At 39.2% G+C, this 21403-nt stretch overlaps 1 protein-coding gene across 3 annotated transcripts; it reads left to right on the top strand.

The window, feature by feature from the left end:
- The first annotated feature begins 24 nt into the window (after nt 1–24).
- inpp5kb (inositol polyphosphate-5-phosphatase Kb) lies at nt 25–21189 on the top strand. Of its 3 annotated transcripts, XM_054754156.1 has the most exons (14): nt 25–193; nt 1176–1227; nt 6765–6869; nt 6959–7067; nt 7267–7383; nt 7478–7653; nt 9303–9414; nt 9475–9584; nt 9650–9676; nt 15716–15932; nt 15995–16132; nt 18998–19081; nt 19318–19422; nt 19505–21189. In XM_054754156.1, the coding sequence occupies exons 2-14, from the start codon at nt 1184–1186 to the stop codon at nt 19571–19573; spliced, it is 1413 nt and encodes a 470-aa protein (XP_054610131.1). In that variant the 5' UTR covers nt 25–193; nt 1176–1183; the 3' UTR covers nt 19574–21189. The 3 variants fall into 3 exon arrangements, with proteins under 3 accessions (XP_054610131.1, XP_054610129.1, XP_054610130.1); XM_054754154.1 differs by lacking the exons at nt 25–193; nt 1176–1227 and adding an exon at nt 4417–5276; XM_054754155.1 differs by lacking the exons at nt 25–193; nt 1176–1227; nt 9650–9676 and adding an exon at nt 4787–5276.
- The last annotated feature ends 214 nt before the right edge of the window (nt 21190–21403 follow it).

Genomic DNA, 21403 nt, shown 5'->3' with positions numbered 1-21403 from the left:
GTGACAGCCAGCAGCTTGTGGCTGCGCGCAGGACCAGCAGCGAGGACAGGAACAAAAAAAAAAGTCAAAGCAACGACGGGGCTCGCAGCGGGAAAGCAGATCCAGACTCTGGACTCCCCTTTGGAGATCTTCATCATCTGTGCACAAGGAGTCTGCAGCTTCTTCCGGACGCCGGCAGACACCACTGACACAGGTACCCCTGGTCCTGCCGGTCCTGGTCCTATTTTGGGACACGTTCTTCTGGTCGTGGTTCTAGACTGAGACATGTACACACTGCTGGTCCTGGTCTTTCTGATCAGCTCGTTAGAAAAAAAGCAATCAATACCGTAAGCTTGTAGAGAAGTAGCTTCTACTGCATTACCAGTATGACGTGATGTTAAGAACTGACACCAACGATTGGAGTGCTTGATTTGGAGTTTGAAAAATCTTTCACAGGAAAACAGGCTCTCCTGAGAATCATCATCATTTCATGTTGGTTGTGTGATATGAAATACAACATTGTTTAAAGGTCTGCGGGCCGCAAAAGGGGGTGGCGGGGTTGAAATAAAACACAGGATTTGCTTAATAACCCGTAGACAAAAATGAATAAACAATAGACACATAGTTTCTACCCCCTACCTACTAAAAGACTGTCAAACTTTTCAAAAAATACCCCCGAAATGAGTTTTTTCCCCCTGAAACGTCGCATTGAAATGATTCCAAATGAGTGAAACAAGAGTCGGACACGGGTGTCCAAAGTGCAGCCCGGGGGCCGTTTCAGGCCCGCAGCTTGTTATGCATTGGCCCTCGGCATGTGGAATTATTAATGAAACGAGATGATGATGATGACCCCCGCCCCCAACAAAAAGAAAAAGTGAAAACGAACACGCGCTAATTTAGCTGCGAGTCATGTTTTTATTTTTCGATTATTGTTTTCGTTCCAAATCCAAAACAGGAAGAAAAATGATTCTTCTTTTTCTTCTTCTTCATTTCCAAACGTGTGCGAGTCACATGACCTTCAGGCTTTGAACAGATGACGCTCTCGTCATTAAAATACATTTCACTGATGACCACGATGATGATGATGATGAAGTCTGTCCAGCTTGGACGGTTTCCACGGTGCTTAAACACGGCATTAACGTGTGTGTGTGTGCGTGTGTGTGTGTGTGTGTGTGTGTGTGCATGGGTGTGTGTAGGGGACAACATGAGTGCTGCAAGGTTCCCAAGTGGAGACAGAGACAAGTGCAGGTGAGCACTTGTGAGCACTCCTCTTCTTCCTCTTCTTTGTCTGCTTCTTCTTTTTTCTCCTTCATCTCCTTATGAGCTTCTTTGTGTTCTTCTCCTTGATTTTCTTCACCTTCTTGACGTTCTTCTTCATCTTCTCTATCTTCTTCTTCAACTCCTTTGTGTCCTTCGCCTTCTTCTGCTTCCATCTCCTTCTTAAATCTTCTTCTTCTGGAACTTTTTGATCTTCTTCATCTTCTTCTGCTTCGATCTCCTTAAATCTTGTTCTTCTTGACTTTGATTTTCTTCTTGATCCTCTACATCTTCTTCTGCTTCCATCTCCTTCTTAAATCTTCTTCGTCTGGAACTTTTTGATCTTCTTGATCTTCTTCTGCTTTGATCTCCTTAAATATTCCTCCTCTTGAACTTGATTTTGATTTTCTTCTTGATCTTCTTCTTGATCTTCTTCTGCTTCAACCTCCTTCTTAAATCTACTTCTTCTTGAACTGTTGGATCTTCTTCTTGATCTTCTTTATCTTCTTGATCTCCTTCTTCATCTTCTTCTGCTTCAACCTCCTTCTTAAATCTACTTCTTCTTGAACTGTTTGATCTTCTTCTTGATCTTCTTCTTCTTGATCATCTTCTTCATCTTCTGCTTCAATCTCCTTTAAATCTTCTTCTTCTTGAACTTTTTGATCTTCTTCTTCTTCTTGATCTTCATCTCCTTCTGCTTCAACCTCCTTAAATCTACTTCTTGAACTTTTTGATCTTCTTTTTCATCTTCTTCTTGTTGATCGTCTTCTTCATCTTCTGCTTCAATCTCCTTAAATCTTCTTCTTCTTGAACTTTTTGATCTTCTTTTTCTTGATCTTCTTCTTGATCTTCATCTTCTTCTGCTTCAATCTCCTTCTTAAATGTTCTTTTTGAATTTTTTTCATCTTCTTATTCATCCCCTTCTTCTTGATCTTCTTTTTCTTGATCTTCTTCTTGATTTTCATCTTCTTCTGCTTCAATCTCCTTCTTAAATGTTCTTTTTGAATTTTTTTCATCTTCTTATTCATCCCCTTCTTCTTGATCTTCTTGATCTTCTTTTTCCACGTCTTCTGCTTCTGCTTCAATCTTCTTCATCTTCTTCTCCATCTTTTTCATCTTCTCTATCGTCTTCTTCATCTTCTCGATCTTCTTCATCTTCTTCTGCTTTGATCTCCTTCTTCGATCTTCTTCTTCTTCTTCTTCTCCATCATCTTGATCCTCCTCTTCAATTCTTCTTGATCTTCTGCTTCTCGATTGTGTTCTCAGTCTTGTTCCCCAGAGAGAACACAAGCGTCAAGAATAAGAAGCTTTACTCGCGCAATAAAACTTTGCATTCTTCACCGGGCTTGATCCACTTAGTAACACTTAAGTGGTCATGTGACGCCCTTGCGGCACACATTTGACACCCTTGCCCTTATATGGCATCCTTTGCTTCCTTCTGCTTCATGGCTGACTTTAGCCCACTCAAATGTCACATTGAAGGCAAACATGATGCATTTATGAACATCACAGTCACTAACATGTGCACACTCGCACTGCTTTAGCCATCTCTTTGTTATTGTGCTCATTATTGATGTTGAGCGCACTGAATAATAATAATACGCATGGGAATAATATTAGTACGTATATGATCATATATCACTGATATAAATTGGAATCATGGATGGAAAAAAACAAATTTTACTGCTATAATGTAAGAAAATATTATTTTTTTGAAATCATAATTTAGTTAATGCGTTAATAACGGAATTGTCACGGCGTACCTCGACTTGCCAGTGAGAAGCGAGAAGGTACCGAATCGCTGCCGATACAGTGGTACCTTGGCATACGAGCGTCCCAGCTAACGAGTGTTTATTTTTTTGAACTGCGAGCTAAAATTTGGGTGCGAGCTGCTGGTTAACGGCAGGCATAGCTGAGGACAGCTATTTGGGGGCTTATGTCAGTGTGACCGTGGGTGAAGCGCTAGCAGTGCTAGCATTAACAGCGCACTAGCTAGTCATCAACACATCAATAAAACATACGTACATTATAACAATATAATTTATCCTATTTATTATGTATTGTGTAAAACTATGACAGGAACAACATCAAATTAAAAGCACTAAATGAATACAGAGCCACCATCCACCAGTACCAGCCTGGACTTGGTTTTCAGAGAGGTTGTGTACCACAAATATGCACATTAGCACTCAATAAGCTCATCAAATCTTGCCTTTATGCATTAACACATAGGATCAGCATTTGGGAGCAAATATGAGGTGAAAGAAAAAGGGGAACAATACAGTATAGTAGTCTATCTGTGCAGCATGGGACAAACTTAGAAGGTGCGTTCAAGGGCCGTCAAACAAAGTGGGACAAAACGCCGCTCGCATTAAACATGCAAAAACGGGGGGATTTCTAAATGTGTATTATTTTTTGAATAAAATAATGGCCAGTATTTCCAAAATTGATATCCCTTTACATAAAATATGATGCAGTGATCGTAGTTTCGTATCAAATCGTTTACCACAAAGAGATTTACATCCCTACTTATTACAGATAAAAATGTATTTCTAGCTGCGATTAAGTGTGATTAAGCATGAGTTAACTATGGTCAAAAAATGTGATTAATCGTAATTAAATTTTTTTTCATTGCTTGACAGCCCTAAATTAAATATAATCTAAAATCTTCTGATATATCACTACCTTCAATAATCACAATAATTTTTTTAAATAAAAATTTTACAATAATAAATGAAAGAAAATTTGGTTATTTTAAACTATATCATGTAAATTCTTCTGATATATTATTACAATAAATCATAAACTAAAAACAAAAATAAAACGTTAATTTAATTGTCTTATTCTGATGCATACCAAATATCATCATAGTAATTTTTTTAACTTTAAAAGTGACTAAAATTAAACGAAATTAAAGTATTATTTAATAAATAATGCATAATAATATTAAATATTAATTTTTTAAATAATGGAATGCATCAAATAAGCAATTACAGTAAATATAATTAAAATATAATAAAAAAAATGAAATAAAATGACTGAAATAAATAAGTAAAGACATAAAATACATAAAACCATCAATGACCAACAAATCTAATGATGAAATATAATCATTCTTCAAAAAATAAAATCTGTTTTTAGCATAAGCATATACATTAAAAAAATGGGTAAAAAATGAAATGTAATTAAGATTTCTCCAACAGAAAAAGCAAAAAGAGGGAAATAAAATGAGAAAAAAAGCGTAAGTATGACGTGTTTAGTGAGACCTGTCCTTACGCATTAAAGTAAACTCAATGGAAATCCTTGCTAGCACCTGCTTGGGTTTTATTTGGTTTTGAAGTTTTTTGAAAGCGCAAAGCCGGTGCTTGCTAGCTAACCATGTAGCGCAAGTACTTTGCACTTTGTCTTTGCACCGAATGTTGGCATGCGTGATGACCCTTCACCCACATAAGGGGAAAATGGGCCGCGTCCAAAAGAAGCTAATGCCATTGTCCCCTCATTACGGGACGGCCCGTGATTACGGGGGCTCAGCTGGAATGTGGCCCTCCCCGTTAAACCTCTTAGGGCTCTGAAGGCTTTCTCGGGTGTTGCAACAACGCTCCTCCTCGCCGCCGGGACCCGACCTCCGCATTCCTGACTTACCCGAAAGCAAATCTGCTTGATGCAAGCCCTCGTTCTCCCAGTGGACCGCCGCTTTTATTAGTGGACGCTTCATGGACGTGAGGACACGCGTCCCGGGACTCGTGGTGAAGTAAAGAAGAGCAAGCAAAGAAGACTTCTTGACTTTCAAGGACATCCAGAAGAAGACCACTTGAGATGGACTTCCTGATCGGCAGCCCTCGCCTGCGCTCGGACAGCGTGAGCAGCAACACGTCCTCTCGAGGCTCCCACTCCAAAATGCTCCTCCGCCAGCGCCTGACCCAGCTGCTGACCCGCATCGACGACATGAGCTCGGACGACGAGGCCAGCGAGGAAGTGTCTCGCACTCTGGACGAGGCCTTCCAGCTCTGCGGACGCTTCAGTCCCACTGATGCCTTCAGGTTGACATGCCATTGAGATTCTTTGTGGAGAGATGTGGAGAAAGACATTACTTTATCCAGATCTGCACCAAAACTGAATATGGAAACCCCCCCCACACCTCTGCAAAGTTCTTTTTTTGCGTAATCCTGCCAGCTAACACGACTCACGCTTACGTTTAAGACATTAACTCAAGAATGCGTCAGACTGGGAGCTGTCCCTCATTTTTTGGCGACCTTATTTTGCGTCACGAGGGTGCCAAAATATTACAAACAGCCCGAGCAGGGAAGTACGACCCCGATAAAAACCCAGAGTGTGGAAAACAGGCAGGATGGATCGTGCGGGTGTGCAGACATGGATCAGCTTGTCTGTAGCATTAATTTAATACTAATAGCAGTACAGTAGTGTACTCCCCCACAGGGGCGTTCTTAGTCATTTGGGGGCCCAAGGCAAACCCAGCCATCGGGGCCCTGCACATCCTTCTTTTTTTTTTTACTTTTACAAAATGCCAGTATGTCATTTAGGCCGCTTCTTTCCTGCTTTTCTACAGTTGCTAGTGACATAGCCGTGTTTATAACAACCCCCCCAAACACGATTTGAAATATGAATGTTTTATCATCTACTAACAAGTGCGAATATGAGAAAATTCTCCAATTTCCTGAGCTAGATAAAGTCCTTAAAATCCTCCTAGGGGATTTTTATAACCTAACGAGTGAATCATCTCAGCACTTTGACTGTAATTGATAAGAACATTAAGCGACATTCAATATAGTTTACCGCTTTAATACTCACATCTTTGTGATGAAAAGCGGCCCTCTCAGCTTCATCTCTGAAACGGCATTGTCCGGTTTTCTTCAAACCGCGCCAACAAATTTGTTTCGCACATGTGCAGTAACACGGAACAGTCCATTGCATGAGAAAGGAGGGGATTCCGCATTTTGGTGTACTTTTAAGCACGTGTATTAAGATTAAAACAGTAATATGTACTTTACATCGAAGGGAAAGAAAATCAGTTTTTATGAGACGTTTGGGGACCCCTGGAAATCTCAGGGCCCCAGGCAGTTGCCTGTGTTTGCCTAATGGTAAGGCCCTGCTCTCTCATTTATGGTGGTTAATTCATTCCAAACTCGGCCGTGATAAGTGAATTTCCACAAAGTAGGATTTCTTACTTATAAATGGAATGTTTTGGTAGTTAGAGCATAGAAAACATGTTTACGACCTTCTAAATAAGTTTTTTTTAACATTGTTAGAAGCCTCTAGACATGAAATAACACCCCTATAGTCACCTTTACACTTCTATAGCACAGTGGACTTAATAAGAGAAAATAAGACATTTAAGACATAAATAAGACTCGAGTTTGTGTGTGTTTTAGCTTGGCATGGATTACTATTAAACCAGAATTTAACAAGAATAGATAGAGTGAAGCCGCGAAATTGGAAGCAGGAAGTGGTGGAGGATTACTGAAGTACAGTAAACAGGAATAACGGAAAGTGACCGCGTGTCTTTTTAGGCTGCACATGGTGACGTGGAACGTGGCCACGGCGGAACCCCCCGATGACGTCTCCTCGCTACTCCAACTGGACGTCCAACCCCCCAACGACCTCTATGTGATCGGGTGAGAAATGATATGAAGCTGGCGTGAAACGTGATGTAAACAGACATGTGTGTGAGTCAAGTGTGCGTGTGTGTGTTTGTATGTGTCAGGCTGCAGGAAGTGTGCGCCACGCCCGTGCGGTTCATCTCAGACCTGATCGTGGAGGACTCGTGGAGTCACGTCTTCATGGACACCCTGGCGCCCCGAGGATTCGTCAAGGTGATGGCTGTAGGCAACCTCTGGATGTAGTTTTCTATGACCTTCACAAGATGGCAGTAGCTGCATTTGAAGTATGATGAGCGTTTATCATCCATGCAGCTTGATCTAGCTCTGCATGCGCTTTAAAATCGGTGTGAAGGTCATGCGTCATTATCACATTATCGCACTGTTGCTGTCATTTCCCCGTGCGTCCCTATAGGTGGCGTCAGTGAGGATGCAGGGCTTGCTGCTGCTGGTGTTTGCCAAACAAGCCCACCTTCCTTACATCCGAGACATCCAGACCACCTACACCCGCACCGGAATCTTCGGCTACTGGGTATGACGTTCCAAACCCGAGCGTCATGTGGCCGAAACAGGGAACGTGTGCCATGAAAGCTTTCTTTTCTTTCTGCCTATTTTATGGGTTTCAGGGTAACAAAGGGGCGGTGTCGGTGCGCTTCTCTTTCTACGGCCACAAAGTGTGCTTCCTCAACTGCCACCTGGCGGCGCACATGAACTACGCCCTGCAGCGCGTCGATGAGTTCGAGCACATCCTGGAGACGCAAGACTTCGACGTCGCCGACGCCCGGCGAGTGCTGGACCACAAGTTAGTGGAATTTTGTCATGACTATTCGTCTATTATTCACTGGGACTCAACAAGGAGTTGAGGCAGTAAAACCATGTGACTTCTCCCAGCCAATCAGCAGAGAAAGATTATGATGGTAAGGAAAAAGGTTTTCACTAAATATAGACTGAAAGAAAACTGTATTTCTGATAGCTCACTACTATAAATAGTATATATAATAGTGAATATAATAATAATTTTTACATTTTTAAATTTTCTGTGTATTACTACTATAAATAAAAATGTATTTAAAAATGAAAATGTTATCACTATAATCAATTGAATTGTTTTAAATATCGAATATAAATTCTTCTGACATCACTACTAGATTATAAATAATAAAAATCAATTTAAAAATTTTACTATTATAAAGACAATGTAATTTTTTTAACTGTATAATTTACATTTTTCTGACTTACTATTACTAGTAGAATTAATAATTTAAAAAATGATTTTTTTTTTACGATAATGAAACAATGTAATTATTTTAAATATAGAACATAAATTCTTCTGATATATCACAACTAGATTATAAATAATATTAATGAATCACTCAAATGAAAATGTTACAATTATAAAGACAATTTAATTATTTTAAATATTATAAATATATTAAAAATAATGTATTATATTACAAAAAATATATAATTATAATTTGCCTACATATTATAATCAATAATTTAAAAAGGTTAAATTTTATGACTTTAATGAAAGCAAATGAAAATGTTAAATATATACATTTTGGTGATATATTATTATTACATTATAAATAATAATAATGAATTTTTAAAATGAAAATTTTCCAACTATAATGACAAAAATTTTATGATTTTAATTATATAGGCTAAAAATTTAATGTACTAAAAATATATAATTTACTACAAAATGTACTACAAAAACATCATATAAATATGCTGTTTTTTCAGTTACTAAAGTAGCAAAGGTGTTATGATTTGAGAGGTTGGATCCCAATGCAGAGAGGACAGTGTTCAGCGTTAAAAATTGATTTAATAACAAAGGGTATCCTCCGTTGGAGGGAAAAATACAAATAATGACAAAATACAAAAAAGGTCCACAGGTGAAGAAGAAACAAAAATACTGAACGCGATATCACTGCCAGGGAAAAGGCTGGCAGGGGAAAAAACCATCTTAATACAAAGCGCTGCTAGAAAAAGCCAGACAGGACAACGGAGACACAAGGCAAAAAAACACAAGGCGCTGCTGGAATACCGAGCAGGAATCGGCAACCTTAGCATGAAACCAGAGCCAGAACACAGAATGCACACTACCCCACGAGGCCGGGCAGAGCGGATAGCGGGTGGGATGCTGTGGGAATGCTTCAGCCATGCTTAAGAAGCCAGTGGTAATTGACTGTAGGTGTGCTGGTGGCTCCGCCCCTGGCGGCCAGCGGTGCACTGCAACACAAGGCAGATAGGTGGCAGCAAAGCAATACCACAGTACATGACGAAAGGTATTCTAATGTACTGTATATACTGTACAATAATTGATCAAAGTGTATTGTATGATTATAAAATATTATTACTATAAATAATAATGCAAATGAAAATGTACTAAAATAAAAAATTTAAATAAAGAAATAACTTATAATTTAGGCTCCTCCCCCCTCACAGGTTGGTTTTTTGGTTTGGAGACCTGAACTTTCGTATCGCAGATCACGGTTTGCACTTCCTGCGCTCATCCATCAATGGCGGACGTCTCAACCTGCTGTGGGACAAAGACCAGGTGACACACACACGCACACACGCACATGCAGGTGCATAATGTGTGTGTGTGTTCCTGCAGCTCATCAGCATGAAGAAGAAGGAGGCGTTCCTGCAGGAGTTTGAGGAGGGTCTGCTGAATTTCAAGCCCACCTACAAGTTTGGTCGTAACTCTGACGCCTACGACACCAGGTAACACACACGCATACGCACGCACACGCACACATCTTCATTGACAGCATTTGTCTTTCACACAGCGCTCCAAAATCATGGTGGGCTTTTAAGTAAGACGTTTCATGTTTTCTTTGTGCTGCACGCATGCATCACATTCCCTACACTTTTACACCTGTCACAAAACCTGTCAACCCCGACATACTGAGCCCACAGATTGTGTGTGTGTGTGTGTGTCCATTAGAGTGAGCACTGTGGCGCTGCCCCTAACCATGTATAGGCCCAGACCCTTGCAGCGCTGCAGCACCACCCTTCTCTTCCTCCTCACCTCCCTCACCTGGGCGCTTCTCTCTGTCTGGCTGGGGGGCTGGCACAGGGAGCTTGACCCGCCCAGGTGCGTGTCTACATAGCCACGCCCCTCATATACCAACACAGTATATACCCATACAGCAAGGGTGTCCAAAGTGCGGCCTTATTGACATCTCATGAAACATCAAATATTTTACATGTAATGTGATGCTGACTGAAGATGAAAAGATGATAATTGTTAGTATTATTTGTTTCTCTGCTCTGACGCTTCAAGCAATGTGGTCCAAACTGCAGCCTGGGGGCCTTTTGCGGCCCACGGCTGATTTTTTTTTTTTGGCCCGCAGCACATTCTACAAATATAATTTAACAAGAAAACAAAAAAAAAACATCAGCAAAAATGAAAATGTCAGCAAAGTCAAAATATTACGAGAAAAAAGTGTTAATCTCACGAGAGTCATAATTTTGCAAAACTAACATTTTAATATTAAGAGAAAACATAATGTCATTTTAGTAGCATGGAGTTGAAATATTAAATAAAATTGTTATTTTTTGTAAGTCGTAATATTTCTAAAATAGACAAAAGAAGGAATAAAGTTGTTTTTTGAATTAGGTTGTTGAAAAATGTTATAATGTTATGTGAATAAAGTAAAAATATTATATGACACATTAAGGCAATGAACATTTACAAGAATAAAGCTGAAAACTCTTGAATCTTGAATCTTGAAATAGTTGGAAAAAACAGCTGTAATTTTTGGAGAAGTAAGTCAAAATATGAAGGGGAAAAAGTTGTATTCTAACAAGAAAAAAAGTTGCAATTTTACGGGAACAAACTAGTAATATGAGGAGGAAATATAAGATAAGAAAAAAGTTGAAATAGTTGGGAAATGAAAAAAAACCAGCTATAATGTTACGAAAATAAGGTCAAAATATGAAGAGAAAAAAGGGTGTATTATTCTAAGGAGAGAAATTTTACGAGACTAAACTCGTAATTGTATGAGGACAAATTACGTTGTTTTAGTAGCATAGAGTTGAAATAGCAAAGACTAACTGTATACTTTTTAAAAGTCGTAACATTATGAGACACAAACAAAACAAAATCAAAGTTGCAATTTTTGGAAAATGAAGTTGGGGAAAAAGTTATAATATTATGGCAATAAAGTCAGAATATTACGAGAAGAGTAGAAATTTGAAACTGTGGGAAAATTTAAAAAAAAACAACAACAGTAGAAATGGAAAAACATCTGCAATGTTATGAGAAAAAAGTCACAATGTTAAGAGAAAAAAGTTACATCAAAATCCACATCATTTTAGTAGCATAAAGTTAAGATATTAAAGCAGAAATATGTATCTTTTTTGAAGTGGTAATATTATGAGAAACAAAACAAAATAAACAATTTTTGAAAAATGAAGTTGCAGAAAGAAATTATAATATTATGGGAACAAAGTCACAATATTACAGAATAAAATCAGAATATTACAAGAAGAAAACTTACAAAGATTTTTTACAAAGAAACTTGAAACATTTGGAAAATGTAAAAAACCAACAACAGCAAAAATGGGGAAAAAAGAGCAGAGAGGGAAGTTGATACTACTCAGGGGCTTTTTCATCTGTATGACAAAGCTGAGATGCGGTGTTTTCTTGAAATCTATATAACATCTTAGCATATTTTAATGTGTTGCTTTACACAATATCAAAGTGGCAAAGTTGCATCCTTTCATTTTTTACTATGTGGCCCTCGCTGGAAAAGGTTTTGGACACCCCTGGTATAAAGTATATATTTTATACACTATATGCTGTATGTACCAACAAGTACGAGTGTTTCGTTGTGTTCACTAACTTCTCAACATGTGTGTGACCCTTGACCTCGGCCTTCTTTGGTGATACATGAAACATGAGCTTTGACTTCCAATCCATCGACCATCACGTACGTCATATCATTCAAATGCAATAGGGCTCTTGCTCTGACTTGAGTTGAGGAGGAAGGTGACAAAAAAATAAGATTTGACCATTGACCTCAGATGCCTCTGCCATCTTTGATAATATATGCGTTAAAATCAACAGGGTTATTGCTTAAACCTGACCAAACAGTCGCTGCAAGCTTGAAGATGATGTGTTGTGGAAGGAAAAGGTCGGTGAGGAGAAATGCGATATTTAACCTCGGGTACCTCTGCCATCTTTAGAATGTAAATCTGTCAAAATCAATACGGTTCCTTGCTCTGACATCAAGAAGTAAAAAAAAAAATCACTCAAAATCAATAACCTTCAATCATTTAATTAAGCAAGACCAAAAATCAATCAAAATCAATGATGTTCAAAACTTTAATTAAGTAAGACCAAAAATCAATCAAAACGAGATGAAAATGTGAGTTCTGCTTTGAAGAAAAGCTGTCTCACAAGAGCAGACCAGTCAGATAAGACACGTAATATGGAAGTGCAAGTGTGCGAGACAGGATTGGAACCACCCATTGTGATTTACGCACACTATAGACCTTGCAATCCAACCCAGCTCGGTATTCACAGCGTCAGAGAGTGACGTGTGGCTGTTTTTTCCGTCTGAGTTGAACAGCTGTGGCGCCTTTTTAATGTCCCAGCAGAAGCTGTAGTAATTCTACATTTGATCAAACTTACTTAAGAATTGTCAGATCAAAACACGGAGATGTTCAGACTTCTCTGCACCTTCAATGACAGAAGAGTTCTATGTACGCTCATTTACGCCGCCGTTACAAGCTCCATAACACACCTCATACTTACGCCGGTTTGAAAGCTGCATAAACCACTCCGCAATGCAGCCTAACCCTTGCAGCGACAGAGCCAAGAAGGAAGAGCTTGCCTTCCTGTTGAAACCAAGACAGTCTGGCTTGCCAAACACACCTGGGTGTCCAACGTCTGGCCCAGGGGCCATTGCGGAAGGTGGCTCATTGCAGAAATACACTAAACAAAAACCCAGCGAAAGTGTAAAAATAGAGCAAAAAGGCATAATGTAACTAGATGACGCAATGTCAGGAGACATTGTGTGCGAATGCTGAAGAGCTGGAGCAAAACTGAAATGCTTTGAAAAAGTATGAAAGTGGAAATGTAGAATGAGAATGCGGGAGTAGTTTGGAAGCTGAAGCTAAACCGAAATGCTGTTAAAATGTAAAAATGTTGAAAGGGTTAGGGTTGGGTAGAATCTACAGTATACTGTATAAGAAAATAAATCAGCAGAATGTTAAATGTAATCTTGTTTTATTAAACATGAGGAACAATTAGACCGGGCTTGAATTCTCAACATTCCAAGTGGGACACAACCACTCTACCAATTGAGCTATGATAAAGTGGAAAGTTATAGTAATATATGTTATAGAAAGCAGACTAAAAACAGCCGAAATTGAAATGATAGAAAGTAAGAATGCAGACTGAATGTTGAAATGTATAAACCAATGGGGCGTGGCTCCCCGGCTCAAACTCAATCAACCGGAATTTACTCTCTCCTCAGTCTACAGGTGCGAGTAGGGGACAGTGACTTCTGTCTGATGTAGTATCATTTTATACAAATATATGAACGCCTACACAGGAAGTGAACAAGCAACCTCTGTGTGGGAAACCTAGCACTCTCCCACCTAAACTGTCACCTCTGTATAATCAGAATGATTTGGAAACTATAAAATGATTTTTCACCAGTAGGGGGCACCAAATGAATTGCCCATTCCTTTTCAATGGCAGAATTTTCATAGAAAATGTGAAATGACACCAAATGTGGGAATATTTTGAAATTTCAGGATAGCCACCTTGTCCTGAATGACTGAACACTTTGATGTTTATTGTTCGGGAAATGAAGGAGGAGTTAGAGGACAAAAGTGAGGCGGAATAAGAAGCAAAATAAATAGATTAAAAAAGGGGCTCAATTTTATACTCGTAAAAGCGAATATGTTGATACACATAACGGATAAAAACACAAAAATTTGTCTTAAATATACAGTGGTGTGAAAAAGTGTTTGCCCCCTCCCTGATTTCAGTTTTTAAATGAAACTTTTTGTCATTAACGGAGGAAAAAAATCCAAACCTACATGGCCCTGCGTGAAAAAGTGAGCCTCCATGTTAAAACATAACTTAACTGAGATTAATTGAGATCTATCAGTGTGGAAAAGGTTATAAAGTCATTTCTAAAGCTTTGGCACTCCAGCGAACCACAGTGAGAGCCATTATCCACAAATGGCGAAAACATGGAACAGTGGTGAACCTTCCCAGGATTGGTCGGCCAACCAAAATGACCCCAAGAGCGCAGCGACGTCTCATTGAAAAGGTCACAAAAGACCCCACAACAACATCCAAAGAACTGCAGGCCTCACTTGCCTCAGTTAAGGTCAGTGTTCATGACTCCACCATAAGAAAGACACTGGGCAAAAACAGCCTGCATGGCAGAGTTCCAAAACCACTGCTGAACAAAAAGAACATTAATGCTTGTCTCAATTTTGCCAGAAAACATCTTGATGATCCCCAAGACCTTTAGGAAAATACTCTGTGTTCTGACGAGACAAAAGTTGAACTTTTTGGAAGGTGTGTGTCCCATTACATCTGACGTAAAATTAACGCCGCGTTTCCGAAAAAGAACATAATTCCAACAGTAAAATGTGGTGGTGGTAGTGTGATGCTCTGGGGCTGTTTTGCTGCTTCAGGACCTGGAAGACTTGCTGTGATAAATGGAACCATGAATTCTGCTGTCTACCAAAAAATCCTGAAGGAGAATGTCCATCCATCTGTTGGTGACCTCAAGCTGAAACCAACTTGGGTTCTGCAGCAGGACAATAATCCAAAACACACCAGCAAGTCCACCTCTGAATGGCTGAACAAAACCAAAATGAAGACTTTGGAGTGGCCTAGTCAAAGTCCTGACCTGAATCCTATTGAGATGCTGTGACATGACCTTAAAAAGGCTCTTCATGCTGGAAAAGCCTCCAATGTGGCTGAATGACAACAATTCTGCAAAGATGAGTAGGCCAAAATTCCCCCACAGCGCTGTAAGAGACTCATTGCAAGTTATCACAAACACTTGATTGCAGTTGTTGCTGCTAAGGGGGACCCAACCAGTTATTAGGTTTAGGGGGCAATCACTTTTTCACAGAGGGACATGTCGCTTTGGATTTTTTTTCTACCTTAATATTAAAAAGTTTCATTTAAAAACTGCATTTTGTGTTTGGTTGTGTTGTCATTGTATGACAAGTGTGACAACCATGCAAAAAATAAGAAATCAGGAAGGGGCAAACACTTTTTCACACCACTGTATGTATAACGTTTTTTTTTATTATAAATTAAGCTTTTAAAATTAGAAATATCAAAGGGCAGCTGGACATTCATCCATCCATCCATTTTCTATGCCGCTTCTCCTCTTTAGGGTCGCGGGAGTATGCTGGAGCCTATCCCAGCTCTCGTCCCGTCTCATTCTCGGTGACCCAATCTCATGCATCGTCTCGTCTCGTGAATTGGGTGTCTCGTGACATCCTTAATCGAAACCAAAAGCATTCCATTCTTTAAGAAAGACCAAAAATCAATCAAAACCAACAGCGTTCAACTCATTTAGAAAAAACAAAAATCAGTCAAAGTCAATAATGTTCAATCCTTTAATTAAGGAAGCAAAATCAATAATGTTCAATGCTTTCATTAAGAAATACCAAAAATAAAGCAAAATCAATCATGTTTTTGTTTGACGTCTAGAAATAAACCCACATGAAGAAGGGATGGCTTCATTGTGGCCTGGTGGGATCCTCTTCGGACTTGGTGGACTAGGTCCATTGTGGTCTAGGTGTGTTTTGGGGGACAAGGTTGTTGGAGATGTCCCATCAGTCCTTTCTTTTGCTTCACCCAGCGGTAAGAAGAGGAAGCCGGCCTGGACCGACCGCATCCTGTGGCGCATCAAACCCAAGAACATGCCGTCGGACGACGATGACGATGACAAGGCGTCCACCTCCAGTGACGGCGGCCTGGACGAGTACCCCCTTGTGGTCAGCCAGGACAAATACACCAGCGACATGAGCTACGGCGTCAGCGACCACAAGCCCGTCATGGCCAGCTTCAGCCTGGAGGTCCGAGATAGTCCCTCATCTTCTTCTTCGTTTCTGGAACTCCTGCTTTGTTCTCTCCACAGCTGAGGAAACACTTTGACACTGCGCTGGTCCACGTGTCTCCTGAGGGCGTCTGGAGTGCCGACCACGATGCTCTTCTCAACTACACGGTTCAGGAGGACTTCATGTCCTCAACGTGGGACTGGATCGGCCTCTACAAGGTGCATCCAATGAGAAAAAACTGTCAAAACTAGCCTCAAACCTTCTAAACGTGAGGTTCAACTCCAGATGCAGGCCATCTACTGCATCTGCGTGGTCACTGCAGTACGAGTAGACGAACAGCCAAAAGTGAATTACCACGGTTAGTTGGTTCCAGACCCGACAGTCAATTTGAAGTAGGATTCAATATTAATAAATGGAATCTTTTTGTAGTTATGGCATAGAAAACTTGTTGACAATCTTCTAAATACACATTTTAACATTATTAGAGCCCTCTCGACATGAAATAACACCCCTACAGTCACCTTTACACTCCTATTACCCGATATCGTCGATATAATCAAAGAAAATAAGATATATTAGACATGTAGAAGATAACATCGACTCACATGTTAACAGTTCCTTGGTTTTTTTTTTGGCAACGCCCTTCCTGCGGTGGTTATTGTCTCATCAATGTATTGGCGGCTTTAAATGGCTTTCCAATCGTATTAGACAATATAGTAGACAAAATAAGAGTAAATAAGCTGTTTAAGTCGTAAATGTGAAATTAGTGGAGGCCGGACAGATGTGTGGAGGACAGGAAGTAGCCTGCATTATTATTATGATTACTATGTTATTATTATTGTGCCTGTTGTGAGGTAATTTAAACCTGCAATAGATGTCTGTTCTGGCGATCATGTCTAGTGATGTAGCGAGGTACGGCTGTATACAGTTATCCCACTTACTGCAGTTAATTGGTTCCAGACCCGATCGAGATTCCTTATTGATAAATTGAATATTTTGCTAGTTAAAGCATAGAAAACCTGTTTAATATTAATATAAATACAGTCAAACCTGTCTTAGCGGCCACCTTTATAGAACAGCCACCTCCCCATAGCAGCCACTGAAAAATCCCCCCCAGCAAATTTACATGTTATAGACCCTGTGTATAGCAGTCACCTGTCCAACGCGGCCAGCGGCCACCCATTTTGTCTCCCTTGGTCAATATCTGCCTGCATATAGCGGCCAAATTACCAACTCAAGTAGAAGCTTCATGCACGAAAAAGTTTTGTTTTTCAATCAATGAAGCCGTCGTGTGTAGACTTTAATTACTGAGACTTTAATCATTCACAAGATCCACACAAACTGTCAGTTGTTCCACATAAAAAAGCCGTCTTCTTTTGAGCTTGCTATTTCCTGGTCAAACATGTAACTTTAAGAGCATTTGCACCAAAACATTACCGCAAATTAGGCTACGAACAGGACGTGCTCCCAGCGACGCTACAATAAAAAAAAAAACATACGCAAGCATGCATGCGGCAGTGGGAGCAAAACCGAGTTCAGTTGTACTTAATTGAAGAATGTACTCATGTTATTTTTCATCAATCCTCATCCACAAATCCATCAAAGTCCTCATCTTCTGTATTCGACACAAACAAAGCCGTCTTCTTTTCCGTTCGCTCCTAGTCTGTTAACTTGTCAGTGTTATTCAGCTCCGAAGCAAAGAAGGAAACTTCTGTTGCTTCTGCCAACTTTATTTCTTGAACGCAGCCACCAGACAGCAGCTCAGAACACACACACATCTCTCAGCATCGTCTCTCCTTCCCGCTTGCCCACAAGGCAAAGGTTAAACAAGCCCCACTACATAGCTGTCCAGCCAATGCCTGTAAGAAATGACACCGTTTATTTCCAGGTGTGCACTCGTCAACACTGTAATGCCGCTTGTTGTGGGGAAGGAGAGACTCACGATGCACTTTAATGGCTTTATTAACAGCGGAGAACACTGCAGGACTTTACATCCACGCCAACATAAACACACTTCCCAACTCTCTCGAAACTCACAGCTAGCACTGAGCCTAGCTCTCCTGCTCGGGATGCCCACCGTCACTTCCCGTCACTTCCTGATGAACTAAAGCTGTAATGACAACTCTACCGTATAAAAAGTAAAATATAAAATACAAGCGTAAGACATAACTAGCACAGCTTTGTTCTGTGGGTGGTGGATATATTCTATCAGTTATTATTAAGCCTCTAGCTTCCTTTTAGTAAGTAAAAACCTTGGCTATGATTGCACTACATTGTCATGTAGACCTACAAAGTACACTTGGAAGAACAAGAGGTGAATAAATGTATTGTAACTGATGTGAAACTGATGAGGGGGAGGATTAAATAAGCTTTGCTTCTTCCTACTCCTTTTGGGACATGCAAAATTGTGGATTGTACTATGTGATGTGCTACTGTTTGACTCATGCATGTTCAGGATTAAAACCATGAACCATGATAATAACAAGCCTAGTAGTGCTGTACAACTTTTATCCGCAGTCCGCAGTGCCCTCTACTAATCAACATTATTATTATTATTATTCCCCCCCCCCCCCCCCTTTTTTTTTTTTTTCCTCTACTGGTCAACATTCAAACTGGACGCCAACCTGTCTATAGAGGCCACCTGTCTATAGCGGCCACTTTTACAGACTCCCTCTAGTGGCCGCTATAGACAAGTTTGACTGTATGCTTTTGAACTTTATTAGAGCCCTCTGCACATACAGTAACACCCCTATAGTCACCTTTACACTCGTGTTTCTCAATATAGTATGTTAGCACTGGGGGAGTTTTTTGTTGTTCCTTTTTTACTTCCTGTTCTGTACAGTACTTCCTGCGGTGGCTATTGTCTGATTAGTGTAACATTACTGACACCTAGTGACCAGTGTAGAATACTACATATCATCGCAACAGCTTTGAATGTGTCTTCTGAATGCCTTATATTTGTATTGTATTTTCCATTTTTATGCTTGAAAATGGTTCATTTCGGAAGTGACCGCTGTAAATTATAGTAAAAAAAATACATGTTTTTATAAAGCATACAGACTTGCGGTGTGGTTGTGCTGCAGGTGGGGTTCAAGAGTGCGACTGACTACGAGACCTTTGTTTGGGTTCGTGAGGACGAGCTGCCGGAGACGAACGAAGTCATACAGGTTTGCACATAGGAAGCATGTTTCTAAGCTAATATGCTTATATCTTCAGCCACTGTAGCTGCATGCAAAGCTAATATGCCCCCTAGTGGCTGTAAGCAGCATAGCGTGACATCAGCACAGTGCTGTGATCCTTTATCTGAGGGATTACTGGACTATTAGACACAAAGGACTTGGAGTAAGCACAAAAGCTCCACGTTGATGCGTCCTAAAAATCTGTTTGTGTGTTTTACTGTCAGATATCGGTGGATAAAGACGACATTCCTCTCCTGGGTGGACAGTTTGTGTTAGGCTACTACAGCACAAACATGCAGAGCATCATCGGCCTCAGCGCTGACTTCCAGGTCAACGCGGCTCCTTGTCATGTTTATTATTATTGCGTTGTTTTTGCTCACATTTAACATTTTACTTTCTTTCTTTTTGCAGATCTTGGAGTCAAAACGTGCCGTCATGGAGGGCCTCGTTCCAGAGAACGTCAACGGACTCACCAAATGAGCGTCAACGCGCGCCAGTGTCTTATTTCATGAAATTGTGAAAAATGAAATAAAAATGCCAAACTACAAAGTAGCTTTAAAATAAAAAGACAATTCAGTGTAGTGCTAAAGACAGGGGTGTCCAAAGTGCGGCCCGGGGGCCATATGTGGCCCGCGGCTGTTTTTTTAATTGGCTCGGGGCACATTCTACAAATATAATTTAACAAGAAAACTAAAACAAATAAACCAAAATCAGCAAACATTTTACAGTCAGCAGTAATTTTGTAAGAATAAAGTCAAAATATTAAGAGAAAGAATCAATGAGGAAAAGTCATAATAATATGAGGAAAATTTATGTCATTTTAGAAGCATAAAGTTGAAATACTACAGAAATTTGTTTTTTAAAAGCCATCATATTATGAAAAACAAAACAACATATAAACTTTTTTTTAAGTTATAATATTACAAGAATAAACTATTATGGGATTAAAGTCAAAAGAAAATTTACAAGTCGAAAGTTGAAATTGTTGTTAAATTGAAAAAAAAAAACTAAAGCAGAAGTAGGGAAAAAAATACCTGTACTTTTAGGAGAATAAAGTTGTATTCTAATGAGAAAAAAAAGTCCTCATTTTACATAAATAAACTAGCCATGACGAAAAATAATCATTTGACTAGCAAGGAGTTGAAACATTAAAGAAAAAATAAGTAATTTTTTTGAAGTTGTAATATTATGAGAAACAAACAAAACAAAAATAAAGTTGTATTTTTTGGAAAATGTGTTTGGGGAAAAAGTTGTAATACTATTGGAATAAAGTCAAAATATTACTGTAATAAAATCACAATATTACAAGAAGAACATTTATGAAGATTATTTAAGAAGAAAGTTGATGCTGTATATTTTTTAAATAATATACAACTGTAATTTTAGGAGCATAAAGTCAAAATATTAAGAGACAAAATTTTAACATGAGAATAAAGTTGTAATTTTTGGAAAATTACGTTGGGGAAAAAGTAATAATATTATTAGGGTAAAGTAAAAATAGTATGGGAATAAAATCAAAATTTACGAGAAGAAAATTTACAAAGATTATTTAAGAAGATACTTGATATATTTGGAAAATAAAAAAAAAAAGAAGAAGAGCAAAGTTGGTATTAAAACAGTACATGAAAAAGCTGAGATGCCGTTTTTTCTTGAAATATATATAACTTCTTAGCCTATCTACATGTGTTTTACTTTACAAAATATCAAAGTGGCAAAGTTGCATCCTTTCATTTTTCACTATGTGGCCCTTGCTGGAAAATGTTTGGACACCCCTGTCCTAGGACTACAATGATTAAGCTCTGACTAATGACAATTCAAAAGAGATTTTACATGAATTGTTCACCTTGTAACAGTGGAAAGAATCATGAATGAATTATCTTCGGCTTTTTACTGTAATTTCAACATTAATGAAGTGAATTTTGCCTTTCAGTATGCATGTATTAGTCAAATTGTGTGGCTGATAATCAATGTTGTGATTCTGCCGTTGTGTCTATTCACTGTCAGAATGCTGGAAAGCGTGTAACTAATATATCTGTGGTGCATGATTAAAATGGGAAATGGCTGTGAAAGGCATTAAATGTATTCTGTACTGTATGTGTTGCATATTTGAAATCAGTATGAAGAAATATTAGGGTCATAACAGAAAATCCGAAATATTATCTTTACCTATAGCTACTATTTACACTCTGGAAGTTCAAATGCACTAAAGTCTCAATTTTTCACACTTCAATGTGAAGTGTAGATTTACGTACAAGGTCGCCAAAACGCTGTGTGCCTCCAATTCGATAGGGGGCGATTGCGCTCATTTTC

This window comes from Dunckerocampus dactyliophorus, chromosome 16, assembly GCF_027744805.1.
Source record: "Dunckerocampus dactyliophorus isolate RoL2022-P2 chromosome 16, RoL_Ddac_1.1, whole genome shotgun sequence".
NCBI lineage: Eukaryota > Metazoa > Chordata > Actinopteri > Syngnathiformes > Syngnathidae > Dunckerocampus > Dunckerocampus dactyliophorus.
Note: the sequence above shows the minus strand (reverse complement) of the source record. Positions and strands in the feature narration are given on the sequence as shown.

Bases quoted from the DNA above. Each gene is read 5' to 3' on its own strand.
- inpp5kb (XM_054754154.1), top strand. From the start codon at position 5,053: ATGGACTTCCTGATCGGCAGCCCTCGCCTGCGCTCGGACAGCGTGAGC. The intron at 5,277-6,764 runs GTTGACATGCCA...GTGTCTTTTTAG, and splicing joins AGTCCCACTGATGCCTTCAG to GCTGCACATGGTGACGTGGA. The intron at 9,677-15,715 runs GTAAGACGTTTC...TGCTTCACCCAG, and splicing joins AAATCATGGTGGGCTTTTAA to CGGTAAGAAGAGGAAGCCGG.